The 17,914-nt window shown below is 42.5% G+C and overlaps 1 protein-coding gene across 1 annotated transcript in view; it reads left to right on the forward strand.

Moving 5' to 3' along the window:
- The first annotated feature begins 3,330 nt into the window (after positions 1–3,330).
- peli2 (pellino E3 ubiquitin protein ligase family member 2) overlaps positions 3,331–17,914 on the forward strand; it is a 41,612-nt gene continuing 27,028 nt past the window's right edge. The window contains exons 1-2 of the mRNA XM_041855106.2: positions 3,331–3,692; positions 16,145–16,274. Coding sequence (XP_041711040.1) covers positions 3,616–3,692; positions 16,145–16,274 — 207 coding nt within the window. The 5' untranslated portion in view covers positions 3,331–3,615. The remainder of the gene's footprint in view (positions 3,693–16,144; positions 16,275–17,914) is intronic.

The following is a 17,914-nucleotide window of genomic DNA, read 5'->3' on the forward strand; positions in this document are numbered from 1 at the left end:
AGGACTGTAGAAGAGTAACAACAGGACTTTTGTTCAGCACAAGGGTCAGCGGAGAAAGCAGCATAGGATCAGCACATTCCAAACATTCTCCCACACTGTCATGCTGCAGTCAGCTGATTATGGGCCTTGGCTGTCATGGAGACCTAGCTAGCGACAAAACAGGTGCAACACCATAACCTCAGCATACCCCTCTCTACCCTGATATGAGACAGGACAGTACATCAGTGCCTCTGTCAAACCCCTTAGATGTAAATAAACATAGTTGCTTCACTTTCCTACGCTGCAGATCTCCAGGAATCCAGTGTCTAGATTCCTCACACACATGCATTGTCCTATGAAGTGTATTTCACACTCTGTTTAAATAATGACTCATGTCTGTTCTTGGAAATGTTATGTCCATATGAGAGAGGTAGTCTAAATGAGTTCCATGTAAATGGAACTGTCGCTGAAATAGTACTCTACAATCACATCCCATTCCCACAAACTCTTAACACACATGTACACAGTCTAAGACTGACAGGGAACTTGAAAGGGAGTCCCATGGTGCTCTTTTAAACAGACAATACTCTCTCTATGAAATGGGGGACAGACTGTCTCACACAAAAGGGCTGTAAATAGTCATTATACCCCAGGCTGATAAGACTAGCCTGAGGGGAAGAAAGTTGGTGTTTTATAGCACAAGTAGCTTGATCCTAATTTACAGACATAGAGGTTTATCTGTAATAACAGTAGTATTAATGGACTGATATGGAGAGCCATGAACGTAACCAACAAATGCCATGGTTTAAAGTGGGTTGCTGTATTACGTACAGATGGAAAGACAGGATTAGTACATCAAAGTCCTCCCACTATTAGGCCTTAGAGTTGTCAGAACTATTTTTGGTGATGCAAAACATCGCTGTGGTTTTCCTTCACTATCTTTTGTTTTGATGTTAACTGTTATTGCACTTTTAAACTGAACACCACTTCAAACAGGTTGTAATAGCAGAGTGGAGCACACCATTGAAGGGGGACTCAATTTGCTATTGACAATGGAGAGTTAGGAGGAATGGGGCACTTAACCAAGCAGAGCCTTGTGAAAACAGAACAGAGACAGCCAAGTGTTGATGAGGAGGGTAGACAGAAGTGTAGAAGTGGCACATTCATTAGAAAGGTGTGACAAGACTGGACATATGGGATAGGAGGACCGGAGGGATTTCCTAGTTGAAAATGTGAGATTAATTTAACATTGGTTTGGCTTCTGCCGCTTTCAGCTCAGTAAGACTGATAGTGAATGGCACTGTCCTTTTTTATGACTCATGGGCTTTTGTGTGGTTGTTTTTGCAGGAGGCGGCAGTGTGTGCCATAAAAGGGCACGTTCGACTTTGGGGTGGGGTTCTGGTTGGAGGTGAAAAGGTTAACAAATAGAGGGGGAGAGTGTGTAATATTCCTGCCTTGGAAAGATGAGTGATACAGGCCCATGAAATGTTAGCAGCATATACTAAGTTGATTAGTTGTCCACATTTCACCATTGGGTAACAGTGAATCACATTGAAGTGAGGCTAGATGCTTGCTGGAAGGTGTAGGTCAGATATATTCACTCCTGGACTTAACAGGGAACTTTGCCCCAGCTCCCCCCATTATAAATAGCCAACCAATTGCAGCATTGGCCTGGGTGTCTAATGTATATTTTTGTGAGCATGCAGTTGCTGTGTTATTCACTTGAGGCAGAACTGCTGACTTTGTCTTTGAGCAGAGAGAATGGTCTGATTCGGCCTGTCAGCACTGTGGCCCCCAACAGTTAGTCACAGCAGCCAACAGTATTTGCATCACTCACTCTCAACACAAAACCGAGAGGATATAATTTGTGTCTGCTCAGTTTCATCCTGCATTTAAAATAATGTAATATGTTTAGAAAGCCAGTATGAGGGTTTGCGCTCAGGCTAGAATGAAAAGCGGCCGGTGCGTGGGAGAGAAAATATCTGTAGAGTTCAAAAGGTACTAGCACTCAAAACCATGAAAAGGAATAACCCAAGGAGGCCGAGATGCAAAAAATAATATAATTAATTTAATCCATGCTCAAAAGAATACAAAAAGTGAAAGCGCAAGGTGCTAATCAAAATAAAAAAAGGAACAGAGCATACGTTTCGGCCTTATGCTTCATCAGTGCTGTACAAACAAATTAAGACACCTGCTGTGCGTTAACAGACCCAACAGGTGCAAGCTAATAGTTGATTAGAGACTGGCGAATAGGGAGTCAATGCATATTAACAAGGAATATATAGAATAGTATAAAACATAGACGAGTGGGTCCACAAAATAAGAAATTCCTGCATAAGTCGAGTCATTGAGGGGATACTGTCCCACTCATTCCAAATTCACCCTAGTTGATGTTGTCATTGTATGTGTGTAAGGGACACTGCTGTTGTGGATGTGTGGCTCAGGGCTCTGCTCCCTACTACCTACCTACCGTGTATTTTGTTGTAAGAATTGTAATATCTTTCCAGTTCTTTCTAGCAAAAAAAGTATATATACACAATTCTGAACAATGAGTAAATGTCTACTTGTTCATTGTTTAAGGTTGTTAGTTATTAGCTGTTTGTATTTTGATATAGTATAATGCAACTAAATTGAGAACTATCAGTGGGGTGGATGGGTAATAGTAATATGAATTTGCATCAGGACACTTCTGGGGGGATTCTGGCAAGACACCGGGAGTGTCGGCTTAGTTCTGGCAGACGAATCGGCCCGATGTACTCTGGGCAGTCATTCAATATGACGTCGGGCCGAGCCCGGCACCCGGATTCGGGCCGATTAAATAAGTCCCGGCGCGCCGGAATAGGGCCGCGTCCTCATTGCTAGCTGGGTCCGCTTACATACACATCCAGGCACGCCTGCCAGCCTAAAATAATCATACTGCACCGTGCAAGCTATATTAACATAGGAATCCACCTGGACCCCCTGCCCATAATTGGACAGGTTTCATCTGTATCTGTGTAAGTCTGTGAGTTTCGAACGTTCTGTTCTTTCAAAATGATGTGGAAAGTGAATGCTATGATCCCTTTAAGAATTTCCAGATTGTACTCTTTGTTTACATAATAGAAGGTGCGGCCTCATATCTAGCCATGCCCATCATGTGATGTAGTCAAACAAGGGAAGTCTGTTGTCATTTGTCGAATTTCTTTGACAAAAAAATGTATTATAGAAGTCAAATGATGAACAAGACAATATCCAATCAAGATATCAGTATACATCGATAAAGTGTTTGATCAATAAATGGCAAAAAAAAAAAAGTGGAATGTGTCTAAAGTCCCCCACCCCCTATATAAAGTAAAAGACAACTGAATGGTATGGTCCACCCTCTGCTCCTGGCTGTTTTGGGATCTGCTTTTAGAGCGGAATGAACCGCCGAGTTGCGTTAGTTACGACTCCCTTACAAAACAACGTTTTTATTCCATTAATTTGAGAAGAAACACGGCTCTATATAGTCGTAAATACGTATGCGACGAGATATACAGTGAGATGGCAGTTGCGTACACCCTTTGTAGGGAATCCCTTGTGTTCTTTTCCCTCTGAATTTGAAAGAAGTGCATTGAGATCGAGGGGCGCCTGCTGTCCATTGAAGCAAGAAGCCTAATGTTTTCGCCAAGCCAGGAGGAGCAGTGCGCCCCTACAAAAGACCCAATAAAATACGGGGAGTTGGTAGTATTAGGGTAAGTTGAAGAAAAGCTTCCGTAACTTGTTAAACGTAGGTATTGGTATTTTCGAAAGTCAACAAGCTAGCTAGCTAACAATTTGTAGGCTAGTTGGAGAATTCGAGGCTAGTGACCGCTTGAACTTTTTTCCAGCACTGAAAACACATGAGTTAGCTATCTTGTAGGTGAATAAATATGAATGCTTTATTTCGATTAAGATGTCGACAATGGCATAGGAAAAGTTGGTAACATAGGTACACTTGTTATCGTTAGGCCCCAGAGAAGTTGACGCGCTCACGTTACTCAACAAATCAGAAATGTGTAACGTTAACTATCTGTTTTCATTTACCTTTTCTGAAACGGTAAACATTTTTGCTCCTGTTCTAACCGAGGACGAGAAGTATAAACATTATATTTATTTACAACGTAACCCACAATACATTTGTAGATTGTGGGGGAGAGGTTTGAGAGAAGAGTACATATTGAGCAAATCACAGAATTCCCAACCTTGCAACAACAGTGTTCTTTTAGCGCCTGTGTTGTATCTTTTTTGTTCCAATAAAAGTTGCTCACAAGTAATGACTGGATTCAGGGCGGTTGAGGAATTCGGAAGTGGGGATCCCCCATCCCCCAATCCTAGTTTTTCTTCACTACCATGTTGCTTTGCTTACGTGAAAAAGTCATCTCTCATAGCACCAGAGTATGCTACAGTATTTCCACGTGACTTTAATGAAGGCTCAGACGTAGGCTAATGTAGGCCTGCTTCTACCTTTTTCATGTATACTGATTCAGCGATAATATAGTCTTTAATGATTTAGTGCTCAACTATTTTTGAACTGACAGGAGCACTACCCACAGAATAAAAGTGATCAACTATGTTCTCAATCGATACAAGTAAAAAATAGCAAATAATTTAAAGAGCAGCAGTAAAATAAAATAACAATAGGGAGGCTGTACAGAGTCAATGTGTGGGGGCACCAGTTAGTCGAGGTAATTTAGGTAATATGTACGTGTGGGTAGAGTTAAAGTGACTATGCATAAATAAACAGAGGTAGCAGCAGCGTAAAAGAGGGGGTGGGGGGCAATGCAAATAGTCAGGGTAGCCATGATTAGCTGTTCAGGAGTCTTATGGCTTGGGGGTAGAAGCTGTTAAGAAGCCTTTTGGACCTAGACTTGGCACTCCGGTACCACTTACCGTGCGGTAGCAGAGAGAACAGTCTATGACTAGGGTGGCTGGAGTCTTTGACAATTTTTATGGCCTTCCTCTGACACCGCCTGGTATGGAGGTCCTGGATGGCAGGAAGCTTGGCCCCAGTGATGTACTGGGCCGTACGCACTACCCTCTGTAGTGCCTTGCGGTTGGAGGCCGAGCAGTTGCCATACCAGGCGGTGACGCAACCAGTCAGGATGCTCTCGATGGTGCAGCTGTATAACTTTTTGCGGATCGGAGGACCCATGCCAAATCTTTTCAGTCTCCTTAGGGGGGAATAGGCTTTGCCATGCCCTCTTCACGACTGTCTTGGTGTGTTTGGACCATGATAGTTTGTTGGTGATGTGGACACCAAGAAACTTGAAGCTCTGAACCTGTTCCACTACAGCCCCGTCGATGAGAATGGGGGCGTGCTCAGTCCTCTTTTTTCCTGTAGTCCACAATCATCTCCTTTGTCTTGATCACGTTAAGGTAGAGGTTGTTAACCTGGCACCACATGGCCAGGTCTCTGACCTCCTCCCTATAGGCAGTCTCCTCCCTATAGGCAACATACGTGAGTGCTACGGGTCGGAACATGCAAAACACCATTGGACATGTTTGTTCCATTTACACATAATTAAATGCTATACAGTAAGTAGGCTTATACTATCCCATTCATAGATGCTTAAAACTACCTTTAGCGCCTATTGATGATAGCAGGGGTGCCACTTTGGTTGTAGAAGTGGGGGGGACATAAACTGGTGGGGTTACTCCCCCAGAATTGGTTTGGGCATCTAAAGCTAATTTCCTGCATTTTTACACAATCTAATATGCCGTCTCTATTTACAACAAAAAGTAAGCAATAATGCCCAGTCATCAAGCTAGGTAAGAGATCATTATTTACATTTACATTTTAGTCATTTAGCAGATGCTCTTATCCAGAGCGACTTACAGTTAGTGAGTGCATACATTCTTCAACATTATTAAATATGTTTGTGATTTAATAAGACTGAACTAAATCAAAGGTAATTCAATAATAAATATTGTTGCACCTTTTAACCAATAGCCTAATAACTGAACAGCTCTTGAAAAAATATTATTTTGATTGTCTTTAAGACATCCTCTATATCACATTTCAGCCTGCCCGAGCCTCCTGCACGCCCGACCCACACCAGTCTAGTCAATAACTCAACTCTCTCCCAACACAATTTCCTTCCCAGTTCACACCTTAATTTTTTTTTTATTCCCAAGGGAAAGGTTTGGAAACAAACAAAAAATAAACACATACACCTAAATATACATTAACACACAGAGACAGCAAATCCTCCATATAATTAATCTCAGGACTAATAGTATTGTAGAGCTTCTTTTTTTAAACTTGCACTCAATATAGCTGGGTTGCCCCGTCCTGTCCCTAGGACAGCACCCTGCAGCCCCCCAACACACCCGACTCAGCTTTAGGATCTTAGTGAAACATTTGTGTCGGGTGTGTTAGGCCAGAGTGACAACCCACAGGACAGCAGACCCCCAGGGCCAGGACTGAGCAGCCCAGCAGTTAGGGATTGCCTATATAGGTATCTCCCCTGACATGGGAATGTTTTCAATACAGACTCCTTTAGTCGTACTGTATTCCAAATAAGGCATCCAGACCTTATGAAAGTTTCCCAGTATACCCTTAATCTTGTAATAAATCAAATCTAGTGATACAACTTGACATTTTGGGAGCATAACCAACCTTCCAATTAATGGCAATTCATTTCTTAGCCACTATAAATGCTTGGTTACACAGTGTCTTCAGATAAGTCTCCAGTATCAACATTTCCAAGCAAGCAAAAACAGGGAGAATCTGTAGACCTGCTGAGATAAAAGAGCATACTCTTTGCCAAAATTCAGCCAGCCTTCACAAGACCATAACATATGCAAATATTTTGTTTTTTACACCTCCAGTAGAGGAATTACATTTGAGTGCATGTAATTCAGTTTCACTGGCATATAGTACATTCTATGGATGGCCTTAAACTGCAGTAATTTGTCTGAGATGATATGAACATGGCTGGGCATTCAAACATATCTGTATGTGTATGAGTCTCCCGAGTGGCGCAGTGGTGTAAGGCACTGCGCCACTCGAGAGTCTAGATCCTGGTTCGAATCCAGACTCTGTCGTAGCCGGCGGCGACCGGGAGACCCATGGGGCGGCGCACAATTAGCCAGCGTCGTCCAGGGTAGGGGAGGGAATGGCCGGCAGGGATGTAGCTCAGTTGGTAGAGCATGGCGTTTGCAACGCCAGGGTTGTGGGTTAAATTCCCACGGGGGGCCAGTATGAAAATGTATGCACTCACTTAACTGTAAATCGCTCTGGATTAGAGCGTCTGCTAAAATGACTAAAATTAAAAATAAATAAATGTATCCATTCATCCTCATCAATAGCTTCTACCAGGTCTTCCTCACATTTTTGTTAGACATGTTTTGTGTCATCGGGAAAAGCCTCTATCAACCCACGATATAGTTTGGAAATCAACTTTGGAGGTTTGTCAGAGTGCCTTAAAGTAGCGTCTGGCTTGTCCAGTGTTTGCTGCACAGAGAGAATAAAGTGTTGTATCTGTAAAAATTCACCTCAACTCCGTCACAGACTGGTCTTCCCTGGCTACCTGACCCTGCTGAGACCCTGTCACCATCTGATCCTCTTAAAATGAGGAATGACACAGAATTACCTTGGTGTACAGTTATACATTATATTATCCAATAATAGAGTCAATAGTTGAATTATTGAAATTACAATTATTCCCAGATGGTAGCTTTAAGCTTAATCTGCTGTCCTGTAGCTACTGTAGGTCTACCCATCAATTCAAGATGGAACTTTGTATCATTCACTGATATTATTAATATACAGTGCATTCGGAAAGTATTCAGACCCCTTGACTTTTTCCACATTTTGTTACGTTACAGCCTAATTCTAAAATTGATTAAATATGTTTTCCCCCTCATCAATCTACACACAGTAGCCCACAATGACAAAGTGAAAATCTGTTTTTAGAAATGTTTGCAAATGTATTAAAAAGAAACATAAATACCTAATTTACATAAGTATTCAGACCCTTTTGCTATGAGACTCGAAATTGAGCTCAGGTACATCCTGTTTCCATTGATCATCCTTGAAACGTTTCTACAGCTTGATTGGAGTCCACCTGTGGTAAATTCAATTGATTGGACATGATTTGGAAAGGCACACACCTGTCTATATAAGGTCCCACAGTTGACAGATCATGTCAGAAGAAAAACCAAGCCATGAGGTCAGAGGAATTGTCCGTAGAGCTCCGAGACAGGATTGTGGCGAGGCACAGATCTGGGGAAGGGCACCAAAAAAGAATTCTGCAGCATTGAAGGTCCCCAAGAACACAGTGGCCTCTATCATTCTTAAATGGAAGAAGTTTGGAACCACCAAGACTGTTCCTAGAGCTGGTTGCCCGACCAAACTGAGCAATCGGGGGAGAAGGGCCTTGGTCAGAGAGATCACCAAGAACCCGATGGTCACTCTGACAGAGCTCCAGAGTTCCTCTGTGGAGATGGGAGTATCTTCCAGAAATACAACCATCTCTGCAGCGCTCCACCAATCAGGCCTTTTATGGTAGAGTGGCCAGACGGAAGCCACTCCTCAGTAAAAGGCACATGACAGTCCTGTTGAAGTTTGCCAAAAGGCACCTAAAGGACTCTGACCATGAGAAACAAGATTCTTTGGTCTGATGGAACCAAGATTGAACTCTTTGGCCTGAATCCCTACGGTGAAGCATGATTGTGGCAACATGTTGTGGGGATGTTTTTCAGTGGCAGGGACTGGGAGACTAGTCAGGATCGGGGGAAAGATGTACGGAGCAAAGTACAGAGAGATCCTTGATAAATTCCTGCTCCAGAGCGCTCAGGACCTCACATTGGGGCAAAGGTTCACCTTTCCAACAGGACAACGACCCTAAGCACACAGCCAAGACAATGCAGGAGTGGCTTCGGGACAAGCCTCTGAATGTCCTTGAGTGGCCCAGCCAGAGCCCGGACTTGAACCCGATCGAACATGTCTGGAGATCTGCAAATAGCTGTGCAGCAACGCTCCCCATCCAACCTGCCAGAGCTTGAGAGGATCTGCAGAGAAGAATGGGAGAAACTCACCAAAGTTGTGCCAAGCTTGTAGCGTCATACCCAAGAACACTCAAGGCTGTAATCGCTGCCAAAGGTGCATCAATAAAGTACTGAGTGAAGGGTCTGAATACTTATGTAAATATGATATTTCAGTTTTTTATTTAATTTTTTATAAATGAGCAAATTTTTTTGCTCTGTCATTATGGGGTATTGTGTGTAGATTGATGAGGGGAAAAAATGATATTTAATCAGTTTTAGAATAAGGCTGTAACGTAACAAAATGTGGAAAAATACTTTCTGTGTGTGTGTATACAGTTGAAGTCTAAAGTTTACATACACTTAGGTTAAAACTCGTTTTTCAACCACTCAAATTTCTTGTTAACAAACTATAGTTTTGGCAAGTCAGTTAGGACATCTACTTTGTGCATGACACAAGTAATTTTTCCAACAATTGTTTACAGACAGATTATTCACTTATAATTCACTGTTTCACAATTCCAGTGGGTCAGAAGTTTACATACACTAAGTTGACTGCCTTTGGAAAATTCCAGAAAATGATGTCATGGCTTTAGAAGCTTCTGATAGGCTAATTGACATCATTTGAGTCAATTGGAGGTGTACCTGTGGATGTATTTCAAGGCCTACCTTCAAACTCAGTGCCTCTTTGCTTGACATCATGGGAAAATCTAAAGAAATCAGCCAAGACCTCAGAAAAAAAAAATGGAAGACCTCCACAAGTCTTGTTCATCCTTGGGAGCAATTTCGAAACGCCTGAAGGTACCACGTTCATCTGTACAAAAAATAGCACGCAAGTATAAACACCGTGGGACCACGCAGCCGTCATACCGCTCAGGAAGGACACGCATTCTGTCTCCTAGAGATGAACGTACTTTGGTGCAAATCAATCCCAGAACAACAGCAAAGGACCTTGTGAAGATGCTGGAGGAAACGGCTACAAAAGTATCTATATCAACAGTAAAACTAGTCCTATATCAACAACCTGAAAAGCCGCTCAGCAAGGAAGAAGCCACTGCTCCAAAACCTCCATAAAAAAAGACAGACTACGGTTTGCAACTGCACATGGGGACAAAGATCGTACTTTTTGGATAAATGTCCTCTGGTCTGATGAAACAACAATGCTTTTGAACCAATCAGTTGTGTTGTGACAAGGAAGGGGTGGTATACAGTATATGGCCCTATTTGATAAAAGACCAAGTCCATATTATGTCAAGATTAGCTCAAATAAGTAAAGAGAAACGACAGTCCATCATTACTTAAAGACTTGAAGGTCAGTCAATCCGGAACATTTCAAGAACTTTTAAAGTTTCTTGAAGTGCAGTCACAAAAACCATCATGGGCTATGATGAAACTGGCTCTCATGAGGACCGCCACAGGAATGGAAGACCCAGAGTTACCTCAGCTACAGAGGATAAGTTCGTTAGAGTTAACTGCACCTCAGATTGCAGCCCAAATAAATGCTTCACAGAGTTCAAGTAACAGACACATCTCAACATCAACTGTTCAGTGGAGACTGCGTGAATCAGGCCTTCATGGTCAAATTGCTGCAAAGAAACCACTACTAAAGGACACCAATAAGAAGAAGAGACTTGCTTGGGTCAAGAAACACGAGAAATGGGCATTACACCGGTGGAAATATGTCCTTTGGTCTGATGAGTCCAAATGTGAGATTTTTGCTGCCAACCACCGTGTCTTTGAGAGACGCATGGTAGGTGAACGGATTATCTTCGCATGTGTGGTTCCCTCCGTGAAGCATGGGGTGGGGGTGCTTTGCTGGTGACACTGTCAGTGATTTTATTTAGAATTCAAGGCACACTTAACCAACATGGCTACCACAGCATTCTGCAGCGATATGCCATCTGGTTTGCGCTTAGTGGGACTATCATTTTCAACAGGACAATGACCCAAAACACACCTCCAGGCTGTGTAAGGGCTATCTGACCAAGGAGAGTGATGGAGTGCTGCATCAGATGACCTGGCCTCCACAATCACCCGACCTCCACCCAATTGAGATGGTTTGGGATGAGTTGGACCGCAGAGTGAAGGAAAAGCAGCCAACAAGTGCTCAGCATATGTGGGAACTCCTTCAAGACTGTTGGAAAAGCATTCCTCGTGAAGCTGGTTGAGAGAATGCCAAGAGTGTGCAAAGCTGTCAAGGCAAAGGGTGGCTGCTTTGAAGAATCTCAAATCTAAAATATATTTTGTTTTGTTTAACACTTTTGTTTACTACATGATTCCATATGTGTTATTTCATAGTTTGGATGTCTTCACTATTATTCTACAATGTAGAAAATAGTAAAAATAAAGAAAGACCCTTGAATGGGTAGGTGTGTCCAAACTTTTGACTGGTAGTGTGTGTGTACATACACATACTGCATTCAAAAACTATTCAGACCCTTTCCACATTTTGTTACAGTACAGCCTTATTCTAAAATGGATTTTACAAAATGGTTATATTACGTCACCTTTTAGAGGGTTAAGGTTCCCGCAAGGCCATATATCCATGTTACAGTACTTCTTCACGGAAAACATACAGAAGACAGTCTACTATCTGTGCAAAATAGCTATCTGCTTCTCTGAACAGCTGTGTGTAAACACAGTCGTGGAAAAGTACCCAATTGTCATACTTGAGTAAAAGTAAAGATACCTTAATAGAAAATGACTCTAGTGAAAGACGCCCAATAAAGTACTACTTGAGTAAAAGTCTAAAAGTATTTGGTTTTAAATATACTTAAGCATCAAAAGTAAATGTAATTGCTAAAATGTACGTGCCTCAATTTTTATTTATTATTTTCTCCAACACTCAGACATAATTTGCAAACAATGCATTTGTGTTTAGTGAGTCCGCCAGAGCAGAGGCAGTAGAGATGACCAGGGATGTTCTCTTGATAAGTGTGTGAATTTGACCATTTTCCTGTCCTGCTAAGCCTTCAAAATGTAACAAGTACTTTTGGGTGTCAGAGAAAATGTATGAAGTAAAAAGTACATAATTTTCTTTAGGAATGTAGTGAAGTAAAAGTAGTCAAATATAAATGAGTTGGGTACAGATACCCCCAAAAACTACTTAAGTAGTACTTTAAGGTATTTTACTTAAGTACTTTACACCACTGTGTAACAGAAGACTGACACCACAAATGTGTGTCACTGAAAATACTGTCGGCTGCAACTGTGTTAAAACTGGTTAAAACAGTGGACAGTAAGTGTATATTTTGCATTTGTAAAAGTAGAGGGCTTTATGTTTCCAGAACTGTAGTGCAATTGAGAATCGATTCACGTTTAGATGGAGTATTTGGCTGTTTTGGCTGCCAGAGCCAATTCGCCTGTGAACAGATCATTGAATGTTCTTGGAATAAAAGGAGTAACCTTAGGCTCCTTTAGTCCATTGTTGGGCTAGCCTACACTATACAGTTAATGTTGAAATTCTCACTTATTTGGTCATGTATAATTAGGTGCCATAGATGTAATGATGTGTGTGTATATCAATGTATTAGCTCCTGAAACATTGGTCGTCTAGTAATATCCCCCCTGGCGCTAAGAAAGCGCTATCATTTTAATTTTGCTTAGTGATGTGTTTCCGAACCTGTTTGTTTGGGACTATTTGATCCTGTAGTGAAGGGGAAAATACCAATATTTAAGTCCTCCATTTGTTAATATTTATGGTCTATCTTTGCCGGTGTGGCTGTTACTCTCATTCAGCAGTGCTATGACTATCCTTGGGTAACATTTCATTGTGCTTCAGGCACAAGCACCTAGACCTTTTTTTTCTTTTTTTTAAAGAAAAGTGTGTCGTTGTATTGCTTGCTTTTTCATTGTAAGGTGTTATTAAAAATGAATGGAGAGAGTATGAAATAATGCATCAGTCATTTGTTTGGTGCTTTGTGAATTTCATGTATAGAGTGTCTCTTAAAAGCATTTTGGATTAGGTGCTTTTAAAATATTTATGTAGGGTGTGGAAGAATGGGGGTCTGTCCCTTAACCCTCCCCCCAACTCACCCCCACCACACACACACACCACATACATATTCTCACTGGTGACTGTTCTGAGTCAGTGTGTGCCGTTGTTGGCTATACTTATGGACCAGACGCCTGCCATCTTAAAGTTGCTATTTTCTAGATTTAGATCAAAAGTGACATCTTCGTGACATATCATTTGAATGCAGAGCGTACAAGACCTGTTTTGAATAGCCATTCTCACCCGAGTTTGTCTTATCCCAGTGGTGGCATAGATGCTTGCATGGCCACTTTCCTGGCTTTGCCTGGCAGCACTGGCAATGGGCCGGCTGGGTGAGTAGGTCTTAGGGAATGAAAAGAGGGATTGATCAGGATACAGCCTCTGCCTCTCCCCAGTCCCCGCTGTCCATTCATTGTGCCTGTGGGACTGAACCTATTGATTGCATTGTGTTAGTCTCCTAAGAACGGCTCTGTGAGGGAATCTTATATTCGACTGGGACATCTCCGGTTAGGTGGAGCACAGACCTCCAAACCACCAAGATGGGAGGGGGGTGACTAACTGTAGAGGATGAACCAGAAATGTTGCTGTACATTGTCACAGTTTGGACTGGTTGTGACTTAAAGCCCCTCAGACTCTGTCAGGGTGACTAGGGGAGTGCTGGTGACTCTTTCCTGTGAATGGCATGGCTGGAGGACAGGGATGCTCAGAGCCTCTAGTCTAATCCCTGCTACTATCAAAAGGCTAAATCCGCTATCTGTCTGGCCCAGGTAAAAGGAAATGGATTACAATAGCTACAGTACAGATGCTGTCCCAGCTAATGCAATGACGAAGGTGGCTCCAGGTGACATTACACACTTCACGTCCTGTCCGTAAAGATGGATAATGGACTGGTATTTATGTCCAGTCTTCCCATCTGACCCCAAATGGCTTAACTGGAGTGGGGGGGAGAGATGTTTTGGCACAGTATCATCAAGCTAGAGAGATCTACTTTTGTCACATGCTTAGTCTACACCTGTTGTTTACGAAAAGTGAAATGCCCATCCCAACAATGTTGAGCGTGAGAAATAGAAAAGTAATAAAGATAACACAAGGAATAAATACACAGTGAGTAATGATAACTTGGCTATATACACAGGGTACCAGTACAGAGTCGATGTGCAGGAGTATGAGGTAATTGAGGTAGATGTGTACATATGGGTAGGGGTAAAGTAACTAGGCAACAGGATAGATAATAAGCAGCAGCGTATGTAATGAGTCAAAATAATTAGTGCGAAGGGGGGTCAATGCACATACAGTGAGCTCCAAAAGTATTGGGACAGTGACAATTTTGTTTTAGTTTTGGTTCTGTACTCCAGAGTACAGAGGCAAAACTATACAATGACTGAAGTTAAAGTACATAAATTATACAATGACTATGAGGTTAAAGTGCAGACTGTCAACTTTCATTTGAGGGTATTTTCATCCATATCGGGTGAACCATTTGGAAATTACAGCACTTGTTGTACATAGTAAATCTGGATACCGCCCAACCCTAGTAGCGTCCACATTCATGTAGAAGTGTTTAGAAACATATTCTTATTTACAATAAAAGTGACTCCAAAATGACACACTACATTATTTACCATTTATTTATATTGGGCACAAAATAATCTGAAACACAACAAATGCATTACATTTACATTTACGTCATTTAGCAGACGCTCTTATCCAGAGCGACTTACAAGTTGGTGCATTCACCCTATAAATGCATCCATCAAGTATGGATGAAAATACCCTCAAATTAAAGCTGACAGTCTGCACTTTAACCTCATAGTCCATTGTTTAATTTAAAATCCAAAGTGCTGGAGTACAGAGCCAAAACAACAAAAAATGTGTCACTGTAGTCCGGGCAGCTATTTGGTCAACTTTTTTAGTGGGTAGAAGCTGTTCAGTGTCCTGTTGGTTCCAGACGGTGCATCGGTACCACTTGCCGTGTGGTAGCAAAGAGAACAGTCTATGACTTGGGTGGCTGGAATCGTTGAAATTTCTAGGGCCTTTCTCTGACATCGCCTGGTATAGAGGCAATGGCATTGACTGGTACCAAGGACAATAACCGCTTTAGAGACAGGTGGCTGGCGAAGGCTAACAACAGAGTGGAATTGATCCTGCCTCATTGTGGACTGATCACTGCGTTAGTGACTTGTTTCATATTGATCGTACTCGTGTGCAGTCAGTCAACGATGGCAGAGCTAACATATTCCCCTGTGAGAGAGTTACGTTTAGCAGACCAGCTCTCTACCCTGTTCTGACTTAGGCCATGTGTTTGCCGGGGTGGGGTGGGGGGGCTTTGGGGATTACAGTGTACTGGTTTGTTGTTTAGCACGTTCACTAATTCAATTAAAGGAGTTTTTTACTTAATGAACATAATTGATTCTGAAATACTGTGATCACAGTTTTACGTGTCAATCTGAACTCTCTTATTTACACGATCATTGTGGGTGGGTGGTGACAGAAGGCCTTTGTTGGATGGGAGGAGAGCATGGGGTTTCCCAGCTGTAGGGTCCAGCTGGTGGATGTAGAATATTGGTCTGTTCTGGAAGGGGCATCTCCATTCACCAGGCAGACCAACCTTGTAGGAATATCAGACTGAGAGTTACTGGGCATCACAAGGGTGCACCAAGATAGAATTGTGAACCACACAATTGTTATGATGAGGCCATTTTGTCCTGTGTGTTTTTTTAAATGGAGTCAGCCAATTCAGGTTCCAAGTTCTTGTGACTAATACGGTAGAGCTATTACGCTGTTGAACCATCATGTGAGTCAGAGAGCCTCGCCGGTCTGGACAGTCCTGTAAAGGGCAGCAGGAGACCTGACGCATATCCTAACTCTGCTCTGCTACAGAATAGTGTAGATCAACAGCTGGAGCTACATCGTGGCTAGCTTGGACAGGGAAAGCATTTAAAGTGCATTATGTAATAATCCAAGGTGATGCTTATATCACAAGTAAAATGAATGTGATTTCTGGTGGTGGATTAATGGAAATGGCCCTTCTCTAAAACCCCAGGAACACATTTTATTATTCATCGCACATTCACTTCCAGACATGCGTATTCTGTAACATATTTACCCACCCTTTGTGGAGAATTAATTCCCCTGGTCTCAAATGTTGAAAACTCACATCTTTCTCCTCTTCTTTTATGACAGGTACAATGGCTCCCTCCCGAACGGAGACCGGGGCAGAAGGAAAAGCCGCTTCGCCCTGTACAAGAGAACCAAAGCCAACGGTGTTAAACCCAGCACCGTCCATATCCTCAACACCCCACAGGCCAGCAAGGTAAACCAGGAACCTAGTCTGCTCATGTAGGCTATTCATGAATGAACTAAGTAATTGGTTGGATTAATACTTGATGAGTTCTCATGAAAATGATTGTCATTTTTTACATTAATTTCTACACACAAAAAATGTTTTTCATGTATCTACATTGGAACCTCAGTCAAGAAAATATTGCTGCTCTATTGAGAGATCTGTGACATTTACTACACAAAAGCTGCAGACTGCAGCCAGTCCTCCAGAAAAGGAGGACTGCTAGAAATCTGCCTAGTTCATGTCTGTGCTCTTGCATTCCAACATTTGGTCTCCTAGCAAAATCAAGCACACATTTCACAGCACTTCTCCTTTTTGAAGTTTGCGTCTTTTGGCTTTAGGCCCTTGAGTCTGGGTTGGTCTCCCACCCCTGTAGCCTGACTGAAGTCTGCTGGCTGGCTGCTCTCACTGGGAGAAGGTTAGGCGCTAGCTGTTAGCTGATAAAGGCAGTGTAATATCTCAGATGGCCTGTTTACTGAACTGTACTGTGCTCTGCTCTGTTTCATGACACTAGGGCTGACCCCATTTAGTCGATTGTTTGGTCGATAGGCTGTTGGTCGACCAATATTTCTTTAGTCGAGCAGTAGCAAAAAATACAATAATTCATGGTGTGCAAGACACCTGTCTGATTTGCGCCTGTCTGGGTGAACTAATCCATTGTGGAGGCCGTGGGGATGGCACAGTCCTACACTCTAAGGCAGGGGTGTCAAACGTACGGCCCGCGGGCCGGATCAGGCCCGCAAACGGGTTTAATCCGGCCCGCGAGATGATTTTGGTAAAGTATAAAAATGCGCTGCAATTTTTCAATAAAATAAACTGCTGTTCCAATTGCGTCCACTGGATGGCGCAATAGCAAGCAAACTGTTTATACCGGGGCAGAGCAAGTAGGTCAAGCACGTGCAGCCAATGAGCTACTTTGTTTTGCCCGCGATATTTATTACGGCTTCTACTTTTAACATTATGTGCTTTGGCACCCTCATTGCCCCAATATGTCTCTGTCAAAAAAGAGAAAAGTGGACGCAGTGTGTTCCAAGAAAAATGGTCATCCTATTTATTCACGGAATTGAATGGGAAAGCTGTTTGGTGTGTTCAGAGCATGTTGCAGTGCTGAAAGAATATAACCTTCGTCGCCACTATGTGAGTCTTCATGCCGACAAATATGACAACTTTCAAGGACAGCGGAGATGAGAGAAGGTGAATGAACTGTTGGCGGGTCTGAAGAAACAGCAGTCTGTGTTTACTCACAGCCAAGACATCAGTGACGCTGCAGTGAAAGCTAGCTACCTCATTGCTAATGAAATCGCAGTGGCTTCAAAACCATTTAGTGAGGGTGAATTTGTAAAAACATGCATGATGAAGGCAGCGGAGATTGTGTGCCCTGAAAAGCGGCAGGCGTTTGCAAATATCAGCCTGACAAGAAACACAGTTGCAGACAGGATTTCCGATCTTTCAGTGGATTTGGATAGCCAGTTGAAGCAAAAAGTAAAGTCATTTATTGCGTTTTCGGTTGCAATTGATGAAAGCACGGACATTACAGATGTTGCACAACTGGCCATTTTCATCCGCGGAGTTGATGACACATTGACCGTCACCGAGGAGTTCGTGGAGTT

This window comes from Coregonus clupeaformis, chromosome 29, assembly GCF_020615455.1.
Source record: "Coregonus clupeaformis isolate EN_2021a chromosome 29, ASM2061545v1, whole genome shotgun sequence".
NCBI classification, from domain to species: domain Eukaryota; kingdom Metazoa; phylum Chordata; class Actinopteri; order Salmoniformes; family Salmonidae; genus Coregonus; species Coregonus clupeaformis.